Source organism: Barbatula barbatula, assembly GCF_947034865.1.
Source record: "Barbatula barbatula genome assembly, chromosome: 3".
Lineage (NCBI taxonomy): Eukaryota > Metazoa > Chordata > Actinopteri > Cypriniformes > Nemacheilidae > Barbatula > Barbatula barbatula.
The window spans coordinates 12,050,149-12,069,880 of record NC_136764.1 but is presented as its reverse complement, the minus strand read 5'-3'; the positions used below and the strand labels follow the sequence as shown (position 1 = coordinate 12,069,880).

General features: G+C 38.8%; 1 protein-coding gene across 2 annotated transcripts in view; it reads left to right on the top strand.

The window, feature by feature from the left end:
* Positions 1–19,732, top strand: part of carmil3 (capping protein regulator and myosin 1 linker 3) — a 51,844-nt gene that overhangs the window by 10,754 nt on the left and 21,358 nt on the right. For both annotated transcript variants that reach the window (XM_079453100.1, XM_079453099.1), the window contains exons 7-17: positions 432–502; positions 629–702; positions 3,458–3,533; positions 4,049–4,137; positions 4,361–4,455; positions 5,795–5,881; positions 6,984–7,093; positions 13,022–13,099; positions 13,301–13,377; positions 16,680–16,784; positions 19,716–19,732. The exon at positions 19,716–19,732 is cut by the window's right edge and continues 53 nt beyond it. In XM_079453100.1, coding sequence (XP_079309226.1) covers positions 432–502; positions 629–702; positions 3,458–3,533; positions 4,049–4,137; positions 4,361–4,455; positions 5,795–5,881; positions 6,984–7,093; positions 13,022–13,099; positions 13,301–13,377; positions 16,680–16,784; positions 19,716–19,732 — 879 coding nt within the window. The remainder of the gene's footprint in view (positions 1–431; positions 503–628; positions 703–3,457; positions 3,534–4,048; positions 4,138–4,360; positions 4,456–5,794; positions 5,882–6,983; positions 7,094–13,021; positions 13,100–13,300; positions 13,378–16,679; positions 16,785–19,715) is intronic.

Here is a 19,732-nt window from a genome sequence, read left to right as displayed (position 1 = left end):
GTATATGGTTCACGCATACACAACCTCATAATTTTTTTATTGTGTTGATCTTTTCTCCACTTTCCCTGCTGTCTAAGTATAAAATATACTGCAAATGTACTCTTAAACAGTTGGTGGCTAATTTGTTCCGTCTATTGAGTTTGTTTTCAATACAGCGATTTGTCAGTTGGACAAATCATATAAAATCGTGCCATGTGTTTCGCCACAGCGTTGGAAATAAAAAACTAAAATATTTTTTAATATTCATGTGAACCATATGGCCAGTTAAAACCCAAACACAACAAAGTCAACTCAAGAGTCTTATAGGGTTTCTGCTCTATAGATTTTTGATTGGTTTTCAAGGGACTTATTTGTTACGCCAAGAACAATTGAAGAACCTGTAGAAGAAGGTTGGCACTGTCATTTATTTTGGTCTTCTCTGTCTCTGTAAGGGGGTTTCTCTGAGACCTATGCAGCTCTGTGTGACTACAATGGCATATCTTGTAAGGAGGAAGTGCAGTGGGTAAGAGTTTAACAATTTCCTATTGACTATAAAAATATATTCGAGTGTCACTGCTTCTGGCCTCTAAATCTATTTTCTTCTTCTTTCTGGGTCTATCATCTTTCTGTCTGTCATGTCTATTTTTAGGATGTGGACACCATCTATCATTCTCAGGACAACAGAGAGTTTAACCTGCTGGACTTCAGTCACCTGGAAAGCGGGTAACCAGAAAACGTTCTTATCTCGATGTCCATGTACTTTATCTGCCATGAGGGATCACCTCTTATTAGCCCTCAATTTCAGCGCCATCTCTACATCACACAGATCAGCGGTTTAATGGCTTCTTCGTTTTCAAAAGATAAATCTAATCTAAACCGTACGCTGCATTAATTGCTCCGTATTGACAGGGATTTAAAAAGAAATTGACACAGACGATCTGAAGTGAGCTTTCCTGTAGCTCAGTGGTAAGAGCGTGGCGCTAACAACGCCAAGGTCGTGGCTTTAATGCCAGGGGATTGCACATGCTTAGAAACAAATGTTTAGGATAATGCAATGTAAGTCGCCTTGGATAAAAGCGTCTGCCAAATGCATAAATGTGAATGTAAATAATGCCTGTCACTGCTTCCAGTATGCGCTGAATTGCCACGGTAATTATTAGGGATGTAACAATATGTTCGATATCGAGCAAAATTGTCTCAATATTATTGGGGTCACATGAAACGAGTGGTCTAACATAGAGAATGTTCGAAAAAATTAAAGATGTTACCTTCGTTAAAGGTATTAAAGATGTTTACCTATATTTTATAAAATAGATTTTTGGGTCATTTGACCCATCTCATACTATAACTCATTCCACTAAGCAACAGTTTTGATTAGAGGATAAAGAAAAGAGGATGCTTATGGCACGTTTCCAAGACATCATTTGGTCTTTTAAAGATTGCACCGTGAGCTTTATATAGAGGTATTATTGTACAGTGAGATTATGATATTGTTACATCCCTAGTAATTACACATTTTGGCCCCTTGCTGACCCTGCTGACTTCCTGTCTGGTGGGAGTCGCACAGTGTCCTTTTACATCAAGTTGTCCCCTGTTCCGAATTGATTCCAGTTCAGATGGTTTGGATTTTGTGCTGATGTACGTCTGAGTTTGAGTCTTAAGTCTGGAGCAGGTCTGGCTCCCTGCATATACATGACCTGTAGGAATCAGGGCCATCTCTGCACATGTTTCCGCATGACTCCCACCCCGCTGCTTTTAACACATCAGGAAGGAAATGCACTTAATATTTATACTCTGACTTGGAGATATGTTACAGTTCATTGGGCACGTTGCTCAAGGGTAGTTTTGGTTATATGTCGCATGATGAAATATCTTATAGATTGAATGTAAATCATGTGTAGAGATTTTATATTTTAACATTTTTAAGAGCTTTTGCATTACAAGAAATAGTGCTTGTCATTTTAGATATGTCCAGTAGGGTTAATTCAGGTTTGAGTGGTTTCTTTCTGAACTTCTTAGATGAGCACGCAACTTATTGTGATTCTGTATTAATCAGAATGTTATGTAAACATTAAATTGGTTGTCCTAGCTCATACAATTATGAATGATACAAGTCACAGGCAGTTAAAGGGCAAAGCCATTAAAGCTGCCCTATTTTGAAGCGAGGATTCAGATCCTTTCAAACAGAAATACAGATATGGGCAGGATTCTCCCGACCTACATTTTGCAATACATCATGCTCCCGTGTGCTGTTTTCAAGGACATGAAAGAGATTGAAGGGGCTCGCTAAATTACTGTGCAACTGCACTACAAAGAAACGTAAACAAAATAAAAAAAATTACAATCATCCATGCAAATAACAGTAAGATAACGTGCATGTCTCAGTTTATATGCATTTTTAATAAACACTTTTTATATAGTTCGGGATAGTTCGCCCAAAAGGAAAATTCTGTCATCATTGACTCAACCTCTTGTCATTTTCAATCTGCATGACTGACTTTATAGGATATTTTGAAAAAGGTTGGTAGTCGAACAACTGCAATTCGCATGGATTTTGTGTCCATACAATAGAAGTGAATGGGTCAGCCGTTGTTTGGTTGCCAGCATTCAAAAATATATTTTGTTAGTTCTACAGAAAAAAAGAAAGTCATACAGGTGACAAGAGGGTGAGTAAAGGATGGTAGACTATCCCTAAATATGGTCATTAATTAGAAACTTTGCAAACATTGCATGCCGAAGTGTAGACTTTATTCTAATCGCCTTGTGAGCTGAATGTCAAACATGTTACTGTAAAAAGATTTTATACCGCTGGTATACGGTGACTCAGTGGTCCTAAGTCTAAGTTAGGCACAAAATGAACGAACACACTGCAGAACACCTCAACCGGTTTCTTTGTATCTCACTGACAGGAGCACTTAGACATAACAGTCTACACACCCCACATCTGTCTTGAGGATGTTATGTCATTGATTTTTAAGAATTTGTTCCATTAGACATCTGAAGAGAGAGAGACTAACAGGAACGGTAAAAGATGCGTTCAGAAGCAGGGAACAGTTGCACTGTATCCAAACACAGCAATGATGAACCACAGCCATCAGCTATATACTCTAATGGAGGATCCCTCTCTCCCATTGCTTCTTTTCTTCCTGCGAGTGCCGTAACGTCTGCGGGGTAAAATGGTTTTAGGCGTGTTGCCAATATTAAAAGCTGTATCATAGACACATTGCACTGAGTAATCCACTGACCTGACATCAGTTTTCCTCATCGATCCACACTGTCCTCTTTCCTTCCTCTCTCAGGGAGCATTTACTGCTGAATCCATCATTTTTTCGTGAATAATAACGTGTTTAGTTTAGTCTCGGGGAGATCATGCCGTCTTAAGAGGAATTGCATGAGAAATGCGTGCGGGTTGGTCGCATCACCTCTGCGAGACCATCTGTTTTGATTTTTGTCGTTTCTGTGTCTGGTTTTGTTACAGGGACCTTGCAGTGATCGTGGCAGCCATGGCTTATAACTCATGGTTTATCAAACTTTATTGCAAGGACTTGCGCATTGTAAATATATTTTATATCCTTTTTGATCTCCATTGTGTGATAGTTCTGTGTGGTGAAATACGAGTGTGTTTTTTCTTGTTGGTCCAGTTTTAGTTAGTCTCACTAACTAAAATTTAGTGTAGTAGTACTGTAATTATTTGTCTTATAAAGTGATGATAAGTTACGAAATAAGGATATATGATTAAATGCCGTGGAGTACCATGTTAACACCCTTTGGATGAATTGGAATGCCGGGGTGTCCAATCCATATAATTTTGACTACATAGTACTATAGAGTAATGTATAAAAACACAGTGATAACATTACTGTACTGTTAACGTTAAGTAAGGGCTGTGTGGCCACATGTCTCTCAGATCTGATGTCTTTCAGAAATCTGCTGTTAAGTCTTTGTGCATGAGATTAAAGTCATTATGTAGGGTCTTACCGAAGAATTTAATTCCAGTGCTTTTCTTATTTCCGCCTTACAGACACACACACACACCTCAGACACGATTTTGCTCTCTCTCTTTGCACAGAGTTCAGAGGTCGTGGAGCAGATTTTGCACAGTGTCAGTAAATCCAGCAGCTTGGAGGAGCTCACGTTGGAAAACGCAGGTCTTAAAGCGTGAGTTATAAATCTCTCAGTTTCTTTCTCTCTGTTATCTATCACTCGGAGCACTTCTTTTTATCTAAAAGTTCCCTTCTTGTTCTGTCACTGTCGTTTTACCTTTGTGCCGTAGTCGGTCTTATTCCCTTGCCGTGTCTCTGCTGTCATTTTTCATCTCTGTCCCAGAATGTAGTGCTTCTTATTGCGGTTCCGTTTCAACTGCTTTCTTTCTGTCATTTAGAGATTTCCCACAGAAAATGGCCACTGCCCTGTCAGAAAACCCAGCATCAGTTATACACTCCATTAACCTGGCCCACAATTCACTGGACAACCAAGGTATATGCATCAAAGTCTGTCCTCTCTCTCTTTCTCTCTGTGTATTTCCCTGCCTTTGTCTGTGTTACACTTTCTGTATCAGCAGGCTCATCTGCTATTTCTGTCTCTGGTCGGGTGTGTTTATTTTAGGAGCTCTGTTTTGTTCTGTGTGTTGCTGATTTGAAAATGAGTCTTGTGTGTTTGCCGTAGGGCTGCAATGACAAACTGCTAAATTGATCATTAATATTGTTGGCAATGAATTGTATCATTGATTGGTTGATGGGCAGATCACGTGCAAACTAGATACAGATAGATACTAAAATACATTTTATTTAAATTGTTTATAAAATGGACATTAAAGGCCAGATTTACTAACAGCTTGTGGCAACGCAAACACCTCTTTTGTCGTAAAAAAACCCACTGTCGGTATTTATTAAAGACAAAATTAGCGCAAAAAAGGTGTGGAGACAGCTGTTTTCGCAACTGACCAATATTGCATAGACATTTGTAGGAATTTCCTCTTCAGAAGCGAACAGGAGGAGCGTATTACGCAACGTGATTTGCACTCGTCATTGTACTGTTTTAAACTTATTTGCGCTGCTCTTAGTAGATGTTGGTCATTATGAGAATGATATATTGCGCTGGTATTTTCTCAGCAGAAATTTCCAATCCGCGCTTTTGAAAATGGCGCTCTTGTGCTATTTTGCCCTGTTTAGTTAATCATACCCTAAATGTTGGTTTTAAATTGACCACATTAATTTAACTACTTCATGTATTGTGTATTTTAATTAGAACTGTAACTTCATTGGGTTTTTTCTATATTATCTTTAATTTTGTCTTTTGGAGATAATGTAATTCTATAACAATGCTATGTACAGTATGGCGAAATTTGTGACTTCAAATCTTGCGTGTCAAAATATCATATGAAAACTAGTCTAGACTAGACTATTTTTATTTTTTGGATGAACTCTTCCTCTACTAGTCAAGCAAACGTAATATAGAAATATGATATTATAATATTTGTTATAATAATAATAATAATATACAAGTATAATATAAGAACATTATACCTCATTAAAATGATGAAAATATTTTTTTTGCCCTCGAAGATCTAATAAGAAATTGTTATACACGTGCTGTGTTTTAGTCATTTTTAATACACTGAATGTCCTCATGTGTCAGGGTCAGACTCTATTGGTACCATCACATGCCTGACACATGTCATGCCCTATCACATCACAGAGATCTGTGTTTGTGTGTACTGTATATGCATTTAAATAGCAGCAATGTCACTGTTTGCCTGAAGATATGTGTTAATGTGCTGCTCGTAAATGTGTTTGTTTATGTATATTTCCTACAGGTGTGTCTAATCTCATCCAGCAGGTGTGTCGGCTGAGCAAAGGCTTACGTCTGCTTAACCTCTCCAAGACGTCGCTGTCTTCGAAGGGTGTGTGCAGAACCTATATATCTTTAGGAATCTAACCCCCTCTGCTGGTTTAATCTGTAACAACTTTTCCACTATCACAAGGGATTGGTTCCTCCAAATTTTATACCACCAGACCTGAGCCAAACCCAAATGCATGCAGTGTTTTTATATTGCCTCTCCGATTGGCTCGCAAATTCTCTTAGCTCTTTTTCTAAAATATATGCAGTAGAGATCTAACTCACTCAGTTACACAATGTTTCTGTAACATTTCAGCCGATAATATAACGTCTCTCACTCCACTGATCTAGAACCAGTTTTTTGTTCTCTCTTAAATGGGTAAGATCATTGATGGATTAGTTGCACCTGACTGCAGACCCGAGTCAACCCAAATAGTCAGTCTCCATTTGGAAAGCCCAGACTCAATTATCCGTAGGCTTGGCTGCTTCCAGGGTCTGCTAACTCTTTGGTTTTATCTTTCAATCGATACAATTTTAAACCGAGGGGAGAGATGGATAGCCATCCAGCATGGCCCATGAATCAGTCGCCGCTCAATGTCGTTCCATCATTAATCCTTATTTGTAATCTGATTTGTGACAACTTCATTACAAAAGTTTCGAATCGAATGAAGAAGTTATGTGAGAGAACGTACACCTCGAAAATGTCTCATTCCACTTTGAAAAATTTCATTTCAACATCTGACACATTGTTTGGATTTCTTGTTAACCTCAGAGTGATCGAAGGCCCACGGTGCAGAAAAACAAATTTACACATCAGAATAAACCACGGCAACTGTGAAAGGCTGAACCAAGAAGTGATAGTCCATAAAAGGTTGCATTGGTAATATTTTGATGAGTAAATTCTTCCTTTTGAGAACACGGCGAGATGTTTGTGTAATTCCCCAGTGAGGAAATGTACTGGCGGAGTTCATTGGCAAGCTGCCGCCTAACAGAATAAGCCAGGCTGCTTTTTTGTCTTGAGATATAAAAGGCAATCACTGGCATTTTACTCTCGTATTCAGCGAGATGAAAACCCACCCGGCTTACTGAGCTTGTTATAGTGAGTTATGGTTTGCTGGTGCTGTGTCGTACTGTGTTATTTGACATCTTCCTGTCATTTCTCGCAGGTGTCACATCTCTTTCTCAGGCCCTGTGCTCTAGTGATGACTACTCCAACTCGCTGCTTCACCTGGATCTGAGCAAGAACCCTGGAATTCTGTCTGGAGAAGATGCCACGGTTAGAACCGAAACACATGCAAATGTGTGCATGCTTGTTGCTAGATGCTTGTTCTTAAATTAGCCTGGTTTTAAAAGACAGGGTTGAGAAGTACTGTTATGGAGACTTGGGTTCTGGCTCTTTACAGTAAGCAACCACTCATAACACTTAAGTAGGTTTTGGCGGGATAATAAAAATGTGTAGTCGTGACAGAATAAAATGTTTTAAGAGAAACGGTTTCATCGGACGCACCCGCCCTGGCCCGAAGTTAACCTCTGGTCTGTGTTTGGTTATAATGTAACTATTTATTTTATATTTCATTTATATTCATATACATTTTTATAATATACTAATTGTATCAAATTACAATAAAACTACTTAACAGTTATTGATTATTATAAATCAATATTATTAAGCGGAAGACTACTGGAAGTGAAGTTTGTGCCACATAAGATTTGTTTGTGTTGTTGCTGCTGTAGCAGGCTATATATCACATTATGTAAATAAGTGGGCATGGCTAACACATGTGCGGTGCAGAGACATTGAGAGAGTCGCGTCAACTCCGTTTTCTCTCCAATGGAACATTTTTTCACAGCAGTGACCCTTCGCAAAACCCCACCCCTCTTCATTTCTGTTGCTATGTTCGACAAGCTTTCCGTATCAGCCATGCGCTCTCAGTTTAAATTTGTGCATTCCCTGGGGAAATAGTGAAGAAGTTCTGGAAAAATGACACGCTAATTTCAGACAGAAAGGTATGCAATATGCATTGGAGGGATACATTGAGGATACAACGTTACATTCATTCTAAACTCGCAGTAAATGTGTATCAAGTATTTATAATTAATAAGAATTTTAGAGAGAGAGTAACTTCGGGGAGTTTTGGTTGGGTGTGATCCTTCTTTGTGAAAAGGAAAGTAAACATAATAACAGCCCACCAGTGTCTTAATCTTTATTTGTGTTAATTAATACAACAAAAACAGTACAGCTGTTGCTTTACGACTTCATTGTTTTGCTGAAACAACATCTTTCCTTTAAAACGGCACTGCAAATGCTGCAAGGTGCGCTCATCACATCACAGTCAGGGATGCAAAGCATATCTTGCCAGCTTGCTCATACATGTAATATGGAAGTTATATATCAATAAGTATTATATTCCGCCTTAAAACAACACATCCAGAAAGCTTCCGTCTGTAATTCGTACATTAATGATTTGAATCTGTGTTGGTATAGTTGTGATGTGCCATTCTCTTTCATTTAGAAGGATTTTTAAAAGTTATAACTTAGTTATTGTTTATCTTTATAGTGTGAACGTCCATTAAAGCTGGTTACATATCTCGCAGATTACTATTGTACAATAATTGAAAAGCAATTTTTTCATATTAATAACCAAAGCTCAACTACGACAGGATTGTCAGACTGGTTTGTTTGTCAGACAAAATGGCGGGCAGTCCCGTGGGCACATAATATCGCCGTTATGATTGGTCAGATCAAACTGATCAAAGATCAAACTGCTTGCGAAGGGACAATTGTTCCCAGAAGTTACTAGTAATGCATGGAGCTGAGGCTTTTAACACATTTAAAGATGTAAGTCGTTTAATGGATACAAAAATTTTAAATTTAAAAAAAATAATTAAAAGAAAAAACATAACTTCCTTGAACTATCTGAAGGCTCCATGAATCACTGACGCTCAGAATTTTAACTTCCTTTGTTGCGAATCTCTCGCAACTGCTCTGGTGCAGTGTTGCTGCATGCGCTAGCCTGTGTGCAAAGTAACTTGAAGAAAGATAAACACCGATCAAGAGGAGTAGGAGTTTATTATTTAAAGGTGTGACATCTGTGATTGGGACATGGTTTTAGTTTCTATATACAGGTCTGTAAAAAATAGTCGATCTAGTTGTTTTGTGAACTATTGACAACAATGGTATCAAATTCCAATTAAAAATAATATATATAACATTTATAAAGAGAACATATATCTTTATCACAGCTTTCATTTGTCTTGATGTGCTCTTAGTCTTTTCACATTGTTGGGTGACTTTATGAAACAAAAGCAAATTTTGTTTAAATTCAATGGACTGGAATGGCCAAAGCTTGGAGTGGTCTATTATAATGGAATTAAAATTTGGAGTGGTCTCTTAATTTTTTTCCAGAACTAAATATACATTTATCACTGTGGTAGATTTTCTAACTGTGAAATAAAATTACTTGTACCGTAAAATATGTTTTGGGTCTTACCACCCATCCCTATACATTAGCAACCAAATACATGCACTTAAAATTTCTACCAAACATTTAAATTAGATATAAATATCTCTAATAAAAGTAAACCTAAGCCTGAAGGCAAGTTTTATATATAAAATAAGCCATTATTTAATCTTTTTATAAAACCTTATGTCCTCTTTATTGAGATTGTGATGTAGGTTTGTTGTGGTTCGTTCTCCCCACATGGACAGACCTATCTTCACCGCCCACTAGGGCCGGTTCGAAACACTTGGAGGCCCTAGACAAAATTTATTTTAGAGGCCCCTCACAGCACCCCATCCCTTCCATCTTTTAGAATAAATAAATAATTTTTTTACACTGGGAAAATCTAACAAGTTTAACTAGTTAATCTGTTATTATTTTTGTATATTTCTTACTCTCAGCTTCTCACCGTGTGTTTTGATATCCCTACTGTTACTACAACTCGTAAATCAACTGTATCATGCCAAAGGCAATATAATTCTTCCTATTGGTTTATGGAACTGCCAATCTTCGCTAAACAAAGCAGATTTCATTACAAGCTTTGCTAAACATTCTGGTCTCTCTCTTCTAGCACTTACAGAAACGTGGATCAAACTCGAGGACACTGCCACACCGGCAGCTCTCTCATATAATAAAAATTTCTCCCACAGCTTACGCACATCAGGGAGAGGTGGAGGAACTGGTCTGATTATCTATACTGATTGGAAAATCAAGCAGCTAGCACCCGCATCTGACAACAGCTCCTTCGAGTCTCACGCTTTTACTATCACCCACCCTGCTAAAATTCACGCTGTAGTCAATTATCGTCCCCCAGGTCAGCTTGGACTTTTCCTGGAGGAGTTGGATGTACATCTCTCATACTTCCCGGAGGATGGTAATCCCCTAGTTGTACTTGGAGATTTCAACATCCACCTTGAAAAACCAGGCCGACAACAACCTGATTATGTCATTCAACCTCAAGCGAGTTCCCATTTCATCAACCCAGAAGTCTGGTAATCAGCTGGATCTTATCTACACACGCCACAGCTCCACTCACATGCCCAGGTTACCCTGCTGCACACAACAGATCATTTCGTACGCAACACAACCTTCCCCACCTGGTTGCATTCCGACGGAACCTACCCACACTTTCTCCCTCCCGCTTATCCTCAGAGGTCTCCTCCATGCTCCCTCCCCTGAAAAGCTCTTTCTACAGCGCCACCAACACTCTATGCTCCACTCTAACATCGTGCTTAGACAGCTTATTCCCTCTTACATCTGGACCTGCCTGCATTGGCCCAACTGCCCCCTGGTTTTCAGATGTTCTCAGAGAGCATCACGCCAAGCTCAGATCTGCTAAGAGGAAGTGGCGCAAATCAAATGATCCTGCTCACCTCTATCAGTCTCTACTCTCTTCTTTCTGATGTCACCTCTGCTAAAACTCAGTACTACTTCTCAAAAATCAACAGCTCTCCCGACCCTCGTACCCTCTTTAAAACATACTCTGCACTTCTGTGCCCGCCTGCCCCCCCACCTTCATCGGACTTGATTTTGCATCTCTCTTTGTAGAAAAAACTCCAACCTTCAGAAGTCATTCCACTGCCCTGCTGCCTCCTGAACATGCACAAACTCCTGAAGCCTGTTCGCTCCCCTCTTTCTCACATCTGTTTGAAGCTGACGTTTCCAAGGTCATTGGTTCTAGTCACCTGACTACCTACCCGCTAGATCCCGTTCCCACTCATATCCTTTAGTCCATCTCACCATCAGTTGTCCCCGCTCTGACCTACATTTTCAACTCTTATCTCACCTCTAGTGAAGAAACCCACTCATAATCCTGCCCTGCTAGGAAATTTCATTGCAAAAACCCTTGAGCACGTGGTAGCTGACCGGCTCTCCTCATTTCTCACTCAGAACAACCTCCTGGATCTATCTGCTGCTTTTGACTGTCAACCACCACATCCTCCTGTTGACCCTTAAGACTATGGGTGTCTCTGGAACGGCGCTATCATGGTTCGAGTCTTAGCTCTCGGATAGGTCATTCAGAGTATCCTGGAGAGGTGAGAACTCTAAGTCCCAGCATCTCAGTACAGGGGTACCCCAGGGCTCAGTTCTTGGACAATTGCTCTTCTCTATATACACAACGTCCCTAGGTTCTGTCATTCAGAAACATGGCTTTTCCTATCACTGCTATGCGGATGACACATAACTCCACCTGTCATTTCACCCTAATGATCCCAGGGTTTCTGCGCGCATCTCAGAATGCCTGAATGACATTTCACTCTGGATGAAGGACCATCACCTGCAGCTGAACCTTGCAAAAACTGAACTGCTTGTGATCCCGGTCGACCCGAAGACTCAGCCTGACCAAACAGTACTCCTTCCAGAACGACCAGATACCTGGGAGTGGTAATTCATTATGAGCTGAACTTTACAGACTAAAACCACATCTCTTCCGCCAACATTTGACCCATTAGTACAGTCTTCTACTTTTCTACCTTCCTAACCCCCCCCCCAAAAAAGAACTTCTTAGCTTTGTATACTGTGTTAGGCTAACCGAGAACACCTGCACCTATGCATGTTCTTATGTTGCACAAATTGCTTCTATTGTTTTCCCCTTTTTTGGTAAGTCGCCTTTGGATAAAAGTGTCTGGTAAATGACTAAATGTAATTGTTTCAATTTGAAATTGCTCTAAACAAAATGTCAGGTCAGTTAGGATTTCCTTTTTTTGCAATAATTCTACAGGAACACAGCAATTACTTTTCCACTCTTTTGGATGAGTTTCTAATGAGTTTAGTATGTATTTAAAATGGGGGAAAAGCACTGTTTTGATAACTTTAAATCAGTCAGGTGCAGAAAAGTGTTTATTCTCTTTATAAACTCAGCTGCAGAAAAGTGTTTATTCTCGTTGTACATTCAGAGACGGGACCATAGGACTATAAGTTTAGTTTTTTTGCTGCCTGTCTTGGCTGGTGGACAGGATACTGTAGGTGTGTTCCGCTTCAAAAGAAAGAAAGAATGACAGACTATTTTGGCCAAAGTAGGGGTTAACTAAATCTTATTTCACCATTTGATTTTACTATCAGGTACAGTGGGTCTATTTAACAGTCCAGTTGCATTTTAACAACAAAAACAGCAGCAGGTTTTTTGCCTATACTGTACTTATGGAATAATGTACCGGTTGTTACCTGAAAATAGACAGTATGATAACGACTTGACCCGAAGCAGGGATATACTGTAGATCCGACTGTTTACTTTCATTCAAGACACAAAGTACTGTTCCCATGTGTTTTTGATGTGAAGTTTGAAGTTCATTTTCTTTTTCTGCTTAACAATACAAAAATTTAATTATAGCAGGAAGTACATAAACAATTATACAAATATAATAGGATATAAAAACAATAATAGAGTTATGCCAAACAACGGCAAAGACTGTAAGAGAGATATGCAGTTACATGCATTGCGCGACTCGAGCTGCATGTGATGGTGCGCGCATCCAAAACTCAAGTAGCAGTAATTTGATGTTATGTGAGTCAAAGTTGGAGACACGTTACAGTTATGGAGGCCCTACCTCCAAGCCTGATGCCCTAGGCAACTGCCTGCTCTGCCAATAGGTAGCGCCGGCCCTGCCGCCCACACACAGATGCCAAAAAAGTACACTAACACAAACCCAGGTACACAAACTCACATCCATATTAAGAGCCTCAAATCTCTTCCCTCTTCACAGAATCTGTACCTATTCCTGGCACAGCCGAACTGCCTGGTGCATTTGGATTTGTCAGGCACTGACTGTACCGTAGACTCAGTGAGTTGACAGTGCATCTCATCCTTCTAAATATGTTATTGCCAAACTGCTTTTTACTCACTGCCATTTATGTAATTGCACCCTAGACATGACAATTTATCATCGATTTCAGATTGATTTTCCCATTATATTTTGTGGTCGTAAATTACACGATTATGTTTGCTTTTCACTGTCTCATCGTCTTTCCGTTTTCTCGCTCAGTTATTTGGAGCTCTGCTGCGGGGATGCTGTGCTGATCTCTCGTACTTGAACCTCTCCAAAAACTCCTTCTCTCACAGGTGAGCTAAACTGCCTCCCACGAGCTCCTGCATGATAATCTGTCACTTTTAAGACAGCCTCGCAGATGAGCCGAACCTTCCCCAACCACGCACATCATTGCAAGTTGGTATGACTCATCTAATGCAAAAACACATTTTGATGATTTCTTCTATGAGGACATGGAAAGACCTGCTCATGCACAATTGGTCAAAGTTTGGTTGGTTAGCATAGACCCTCCTGGTCATATCACTTTAAGTACGACTATGAATTTCTAAAGATGATTTTTAGTTTAGTAGCTGGTTTGTTAAAAGTGGTCTGCCAACTGGTCTAGCAGGTTGACAAGTCTTCCAGATGGTACTCTGTTTGATTAACCATCTAGATCAGCTTGTTAAATTAGCAGGTAAAATCAGCTACCATCCGAAGTTGCATTAAAGTGGATTTCCCAGCAGGGAAAAGTCCCTTTAATAGATACTGGCAGTCTGTGATTATAAGTTAAATTGGGACATCATTGTTCAGAGTTTATGGGCCGGTACGCTCACAGATGGTGTTTCTGCCAGAAGCATTAAAGGACGTCAGATGTTTGTGTGTGTATTTGCTTAGTTGTAATTTACGGAATAAATTGTCCCCAAAAGCTGTGTAAAGTGAAAGAGGGGATTGATTTTAAGAGTTTCTATAGGAAATTTTATGGGTTAATCTGTTGTGCTTCATCTTCGACAAACCGAAGTGTATTTTGGTGCCTCTAGCACAGTTACAAAAACGTGAGACCTGACCAAACCTCTTCAGGTTATTAAGGAATGTCTCCGGTTTGGAAGAAAAACTAAGTTAAGTACATTCAAATTTACCTTAAAAATGTAAGGTTAGCGTGTTGATTGAAGTTTTCATGTCTTCATTTACATAGTATGTTTAATGTATATGTACTGCATGTATGAATGAATCTATATGTAACTCTGTCTGTGAAACACAGGCTAATCTGAAACACAAATTAAAGATTTTGATCATGAGTTTTACTATAATTTAAGTCTTTGACATGGCCTTACTCGGTCAATATTAAAGGAACAGTTCAACCAAAATGTCTTTGTTCTGATAAACACAGAGAAAGATATTTGATAGAATCTTTGTAACCAAACAGTTCTTGGCCCCCATAGTAGAAAAAAGGGTCATTGACTATCGTAGTTGAAAAAATTGTTGAAAACAAAATATATTTTGAAGAATGTAGGAAATGAAACTGTTCTCGGACACTTTTGACTTCCATTATAATTTCTCGTAGTATGCTGGTCAGTGGTGGCCAAGACCTTTTTTGTTACAAGCATTCCTCCAAATATAAATTTACATCGATTTGGAACAACCCGAGGGTTAATAAATGATCTGAATTTTCCGTTTAAAGATATCAAGGCTATATATTCACATTTTGTTGGATGATTTTATGTAGATTACAGTAAATGACCCAAAAAAAGACTTTAGCTGGGTTTCGACAGACCGGGGTCACATATTTCTCAGGGGGCATGATTCTTGAAAATGTCCTCATAAATGTAGCAAAATATTTTAAAAGTTTGATAGGACATTTTAAATCGTCCTCATCCCTGGAAAGTCTCACAAATTGGCCAAGTAATGTTTTGTATTACATATAATGATGTAAACAGGTTTGTAAAATGGGAAAGATTTAGGGGCAGGGATTCGAAAAATCTCATTAGCCTAGTATGACAACCATCATGTCCGAGAGGTCTTGAGTTGACTAATAGATCTTCTAAAGCTTTGGGTGTGTTGCTTTGTCCTACATAACCAGGACAAAAACAGCTGTCATTTTTAACATTGTGCACATTCCAACCACCACTTGAATTCAAATGACCTAATAAACATACTAAATAATGTTCTAATGGTTTAATGTATGAATGCAAAAGAACACTATTAGCATACATTAGCATAACAAATACTAAAAAGATACCATTAGTATCAAAACCATTAAGTCTTTATAATGATCCGATGTGTGCGTGTGTAGCTGTAGGCTGGAAAGATATAAAAACACAACAATCCATCTTTGCACTTGACTCCCATTGGAAGCGCACAACAATCCCATCTCCCCTCTCATCAGGCTAACGACATTATGAGGAACTCTGTGAAATATGAGGCTAATTTTAGCAAGGCCTATTGTTCAGATCCAGAAGTTGCTCTGTCAAATTCATATGCTCTTAATTGGGTTTGAATGTGCGGAGGGATGAGTTTTAGAAGACGATTGGTTGTCTGCACATTGAACTGACAAACACATGCACACACTCTTTCTCCCAGTGCTAATTTCATCCACTCACAACACCCACCAAGACTCCCACACTCGTGAGCACACATGTGCAGCAATGTAGAATACAGGGGGAAAATGGTCCTCTTTGGAAAGAGGAATGTCATTTGAAACCTGTATGACTGCAGAACACGAAAGAAGATGTTTTGAAGAAAGTTGGTAACTAACCAGTACTGGAGCCCATTTACTTCTATTGTATGGACACAAAACCAATGCAAGTGAATGGGTGCCGGTTAACAACATTCTTCAAAATATGATATTAATTATTTTAGGGAAAATAAATGGAAACTGGTAAGACATGCTTGTTTGTGCCAGCACGAAATGGAAAACTATGAAAATTGTCAGTTACGACATTCTTCCCTAACTAGGGAAGTTTGGAGATCATACTCTACATAAAAATTAACTTTTGACTGTAAAAGCATCTCTAAATATGTGACTCAACTTGTAGGCATGTGTAAACGTATGTGTATGAGAGAAAATCTGGTTACACTAGTGCCACATGAGGACAGCTATGGAAATCTGTTGGAGTTGATAAGACAGAGAGCTTATGAATATTAAATGGGAATATTCCCTTAACACTGTGCTCTTGTTAACACGTTCAACACACACTCCTCTCTCTCTTTAATAATTATGTCACTGTTCGGGACATACTGTGAAACATATAAATGTTATCATTGACTGTCATGTTTTTACTCTTTCCCAGCATCCCAAACTGTCTGTCTGTCTGCCTGACTCTCGCTCTCTCTCTTGCTCTCTCGCTCTCATTTCCTCAGTCTCATTTTCCTTGTCTAGTTGTGTCCCACCTGGATTAATTGTTTGGGCCGCAGTTCTGTGCCACAAACCAAGAAAGCTTGTTAAAATGTTGAACGTTGTTAAAATGTTTAACACGTAATTGAGGCACAAACGACTCCATTTCAAGAAGCCGGAGGGTATTCTTTAGAGCCCCTTTCTGCAGTGTCGTCCAAGGGCTTTGTGAAGTGCAGTTTCATATATTATGAATCAAATTTCCCCCGATTTCTGTCACGCATTCAGGAAAGTGAGAGAGACGCTTCCTTCTTTTCGCCAGTTCTTCAGTTCGGCGTTCAGCCTAACTCACATCAGTCTGGCTTCGATGAAGATGCCCCCCGACGTGCTGAGGTGAGCCTGGTCTCCCTTTAATTTGCACAAAGGTTTTTTTATGCTTCACCTAACTCATCTTTAACACTTGGTTAAGGAAAGTTTCATGCTTGTAATATTTTATTTAAGGGTTAAGAACCTGTTGTCCTTTGGCGTATAATACAAATATCCTGCTGCATCGATTAGTTTATATAATATGACTTCCGTTTTGAAATTGGGGTTTTGCTTTTCAAATGTTTTCACAGTTTTTAATAGCTTCAATGTGGTTAAATGTCAAAGAAAAATTAAAATTATTTCATAATTTACTCAACTTCTTGTCATTCCAAACCTGTATGACTTTCTTTCTTCTGCAGAACACAAAAGAAGATATTTTGAAGAATGTTGGTAACCAAACAAGAGATCCCATTGATTTCCATTGTACGGACACAAAACCATTGATAGAGTAATATACAGGTTTTGAACAACATGAGGGTGAATAAATGATAACATCATTTTTTTGTATGAACTATACCTTTAAGTGATACAACAAATGCATCGCATTAAAGGAAGAGTTTATCTCAAAATCAAAATTTTGTTTTTTTCTCACCCATACGCCGTTCAACATGTTTTGAGACCTCCCGGCATCTTAGGAACACTAATAAAGATATTTTAGGTGACATCCAAGAGATTTCCAGGCTTCCTCTTAGACGTTATGATTATAGTTGTTAAAATTGTTAAATTGGTCCATCTGCTCATAGTGGCTCAATTGATTCTTTTATTAAAATTTGATTTTTTAGATGATTAGATTCAACTTTATTGTCATTACACATATACAAGTACAGTGTAACGAAATGTAGTTTAGGTCTAACCAGAAGTGCAGTTAGCAAGTGCAGGATATACAGTTAGAATAAATACAGAATACAATATGAGAGAATATAATACAGTGGGCATGGACTATAAAAATATTTTGCAGTAGGTATGTTCTATGAAAATATGACAGTAGGTATATACTATGAAAAATATAGACAGATGGCTATATACTATGAACATTAATGTACAGGTGGATATGAACAGATAATAATTTAGAGTGCAAGTGATTTAGGTATGCATCAATTATTGACATTGGCTATTAAAGTTGCAGTGCAATAGGTGAGTTAATGCAGTTATTAAAGTTACGGTGCAGTATACGAGTTAATGCAGTTAATAGGTTGCAGTCCAGAAGATGAGTAGATGCAGTTAATAGAGTTACCGTGCAGTAGATTAGTTAATGCAGTTATTGAAGTTACAGTGCAATAGATGAGTAGATGCAGTTAATAGAATTACAGTGCAGTAGTGCATTAAGTCAAGTACAGTGCATTAAGTTAAGTCAAGTCAGCTTTATTTATATAGCGCTTTTTACAATTTTCATTGTTACAAAGCAGCTGTACAAGAAAACATTGACTATAAGTAAAGCATAAAAGGTTATGCAAGACAAAACACAGGTCAAATATCAGACACACTATAAATTCCTATATGCAGTGTTTATTAAATAAGACTATCAAATTCTAGCAGCCCCCCCGGCCAGGCAAACAGTGCAAAACAGTATGCAAACGGTGGCGAGGAACCCAAAAGTCCATTAGAGGAGAAAAAAAACCTCAGAGGGAAACCAGGCCTAACCAGGGGATTCCAGTTCCCCCTGGCAGAAGCTGCAGCCTAATAAAAAAAATAGATTTAAGAGATTTAGATTATCATTAATAATCTAATAGCGGCTGAAGTTTTGTAGAGTCACCACGTCCTTCATCCAGCTTTATCATCACAGCATTTGTCAGGTATGGGTATGGATTGCGCCCTGCCCGCTTCTGTAACCTTGGACTGCGTCCTGCCCGCTCTAGTAACCTTGGAACAATGAGACAAGACTGGCTGAGAGTAGAGTACTGTTCTGCACTCTTTGATGCAACAAATGCATCAGCGATGAGAACACTTTATGTGCGAAAAATAAACCAGAATTTACAACGTTAATCAATATATTTTATTGTCAGTGTGTGGTGCGCGTTCACGAGAGAACTTTGTCGGATTAGCATTCGGTTTGTACGGTTGGGCAAAAAGTGCAAATCTTCCTCAATATCAAAATCATCAGACATTTTGCGAGGATCAGTTTATACTGTACAATGTGCGTCTGCTTGTAAACACGGAGTTGCGCTTCCAGGTTGACAGTCCCCACCGAATGCGCCTAGATTAACATTATATAGGATAGATTAACGATTAATCTCGTTATTTTGGTTTGTTTTTTGCACAAAAATAATGTCATCGCTTCAAAAAAATTCAATTGAGCCAACATGGGCGGATGGACCAATTTAAAGATGTCTTTAGGATTTTTCTGGACCTTGACAACGACTATAACCATGATGTCTATGAGAAGGCCTGGAAATCTCTTGGATGTCACATAAAATATCTTTATTTGTGTTCTGAATACGCCGGGAGAACATTTTGAACATCATGTGGATGAGTAAAAAATAACAATTTAGATTTTGAGATGAACTTTTTCTTTAACCCCGAGTTTCCCCTGAGGTAACAATTTCAATTGTGACATGCCCATTAAAAAAACCCACCAGTGATTTATTTCTACTTTTGAGAGACGCTCACACAGATGCTATTTTGGGAAGCCAGAATGTTTTCAAAGCGTTTCAAACAGGGTCATACCTCCTCACAGCTCACATCCATAAAGCAAGCACTAGACGCGCTGTCACGCCCAGCCAAACACCTGATTTCAACTCTCTTCTGTCAACACCACCAGCCCACACCAGAGGAGTTGAACTAATCTCTAAACTCTTACTCTGTTAAAACCTGTGTAACGCTGCCCATACAGACCATTTGGTTCGATTTATTATAGAGATCAACCATGACAGCAGACAATAGAATAAAAGTATTTTCAATGAGGTATGTCATATCGTCTTTATTCGGGTATCTTATAGATGTTTACTGTCATTTCCACAGGGCTTTGTTCCTTGGGC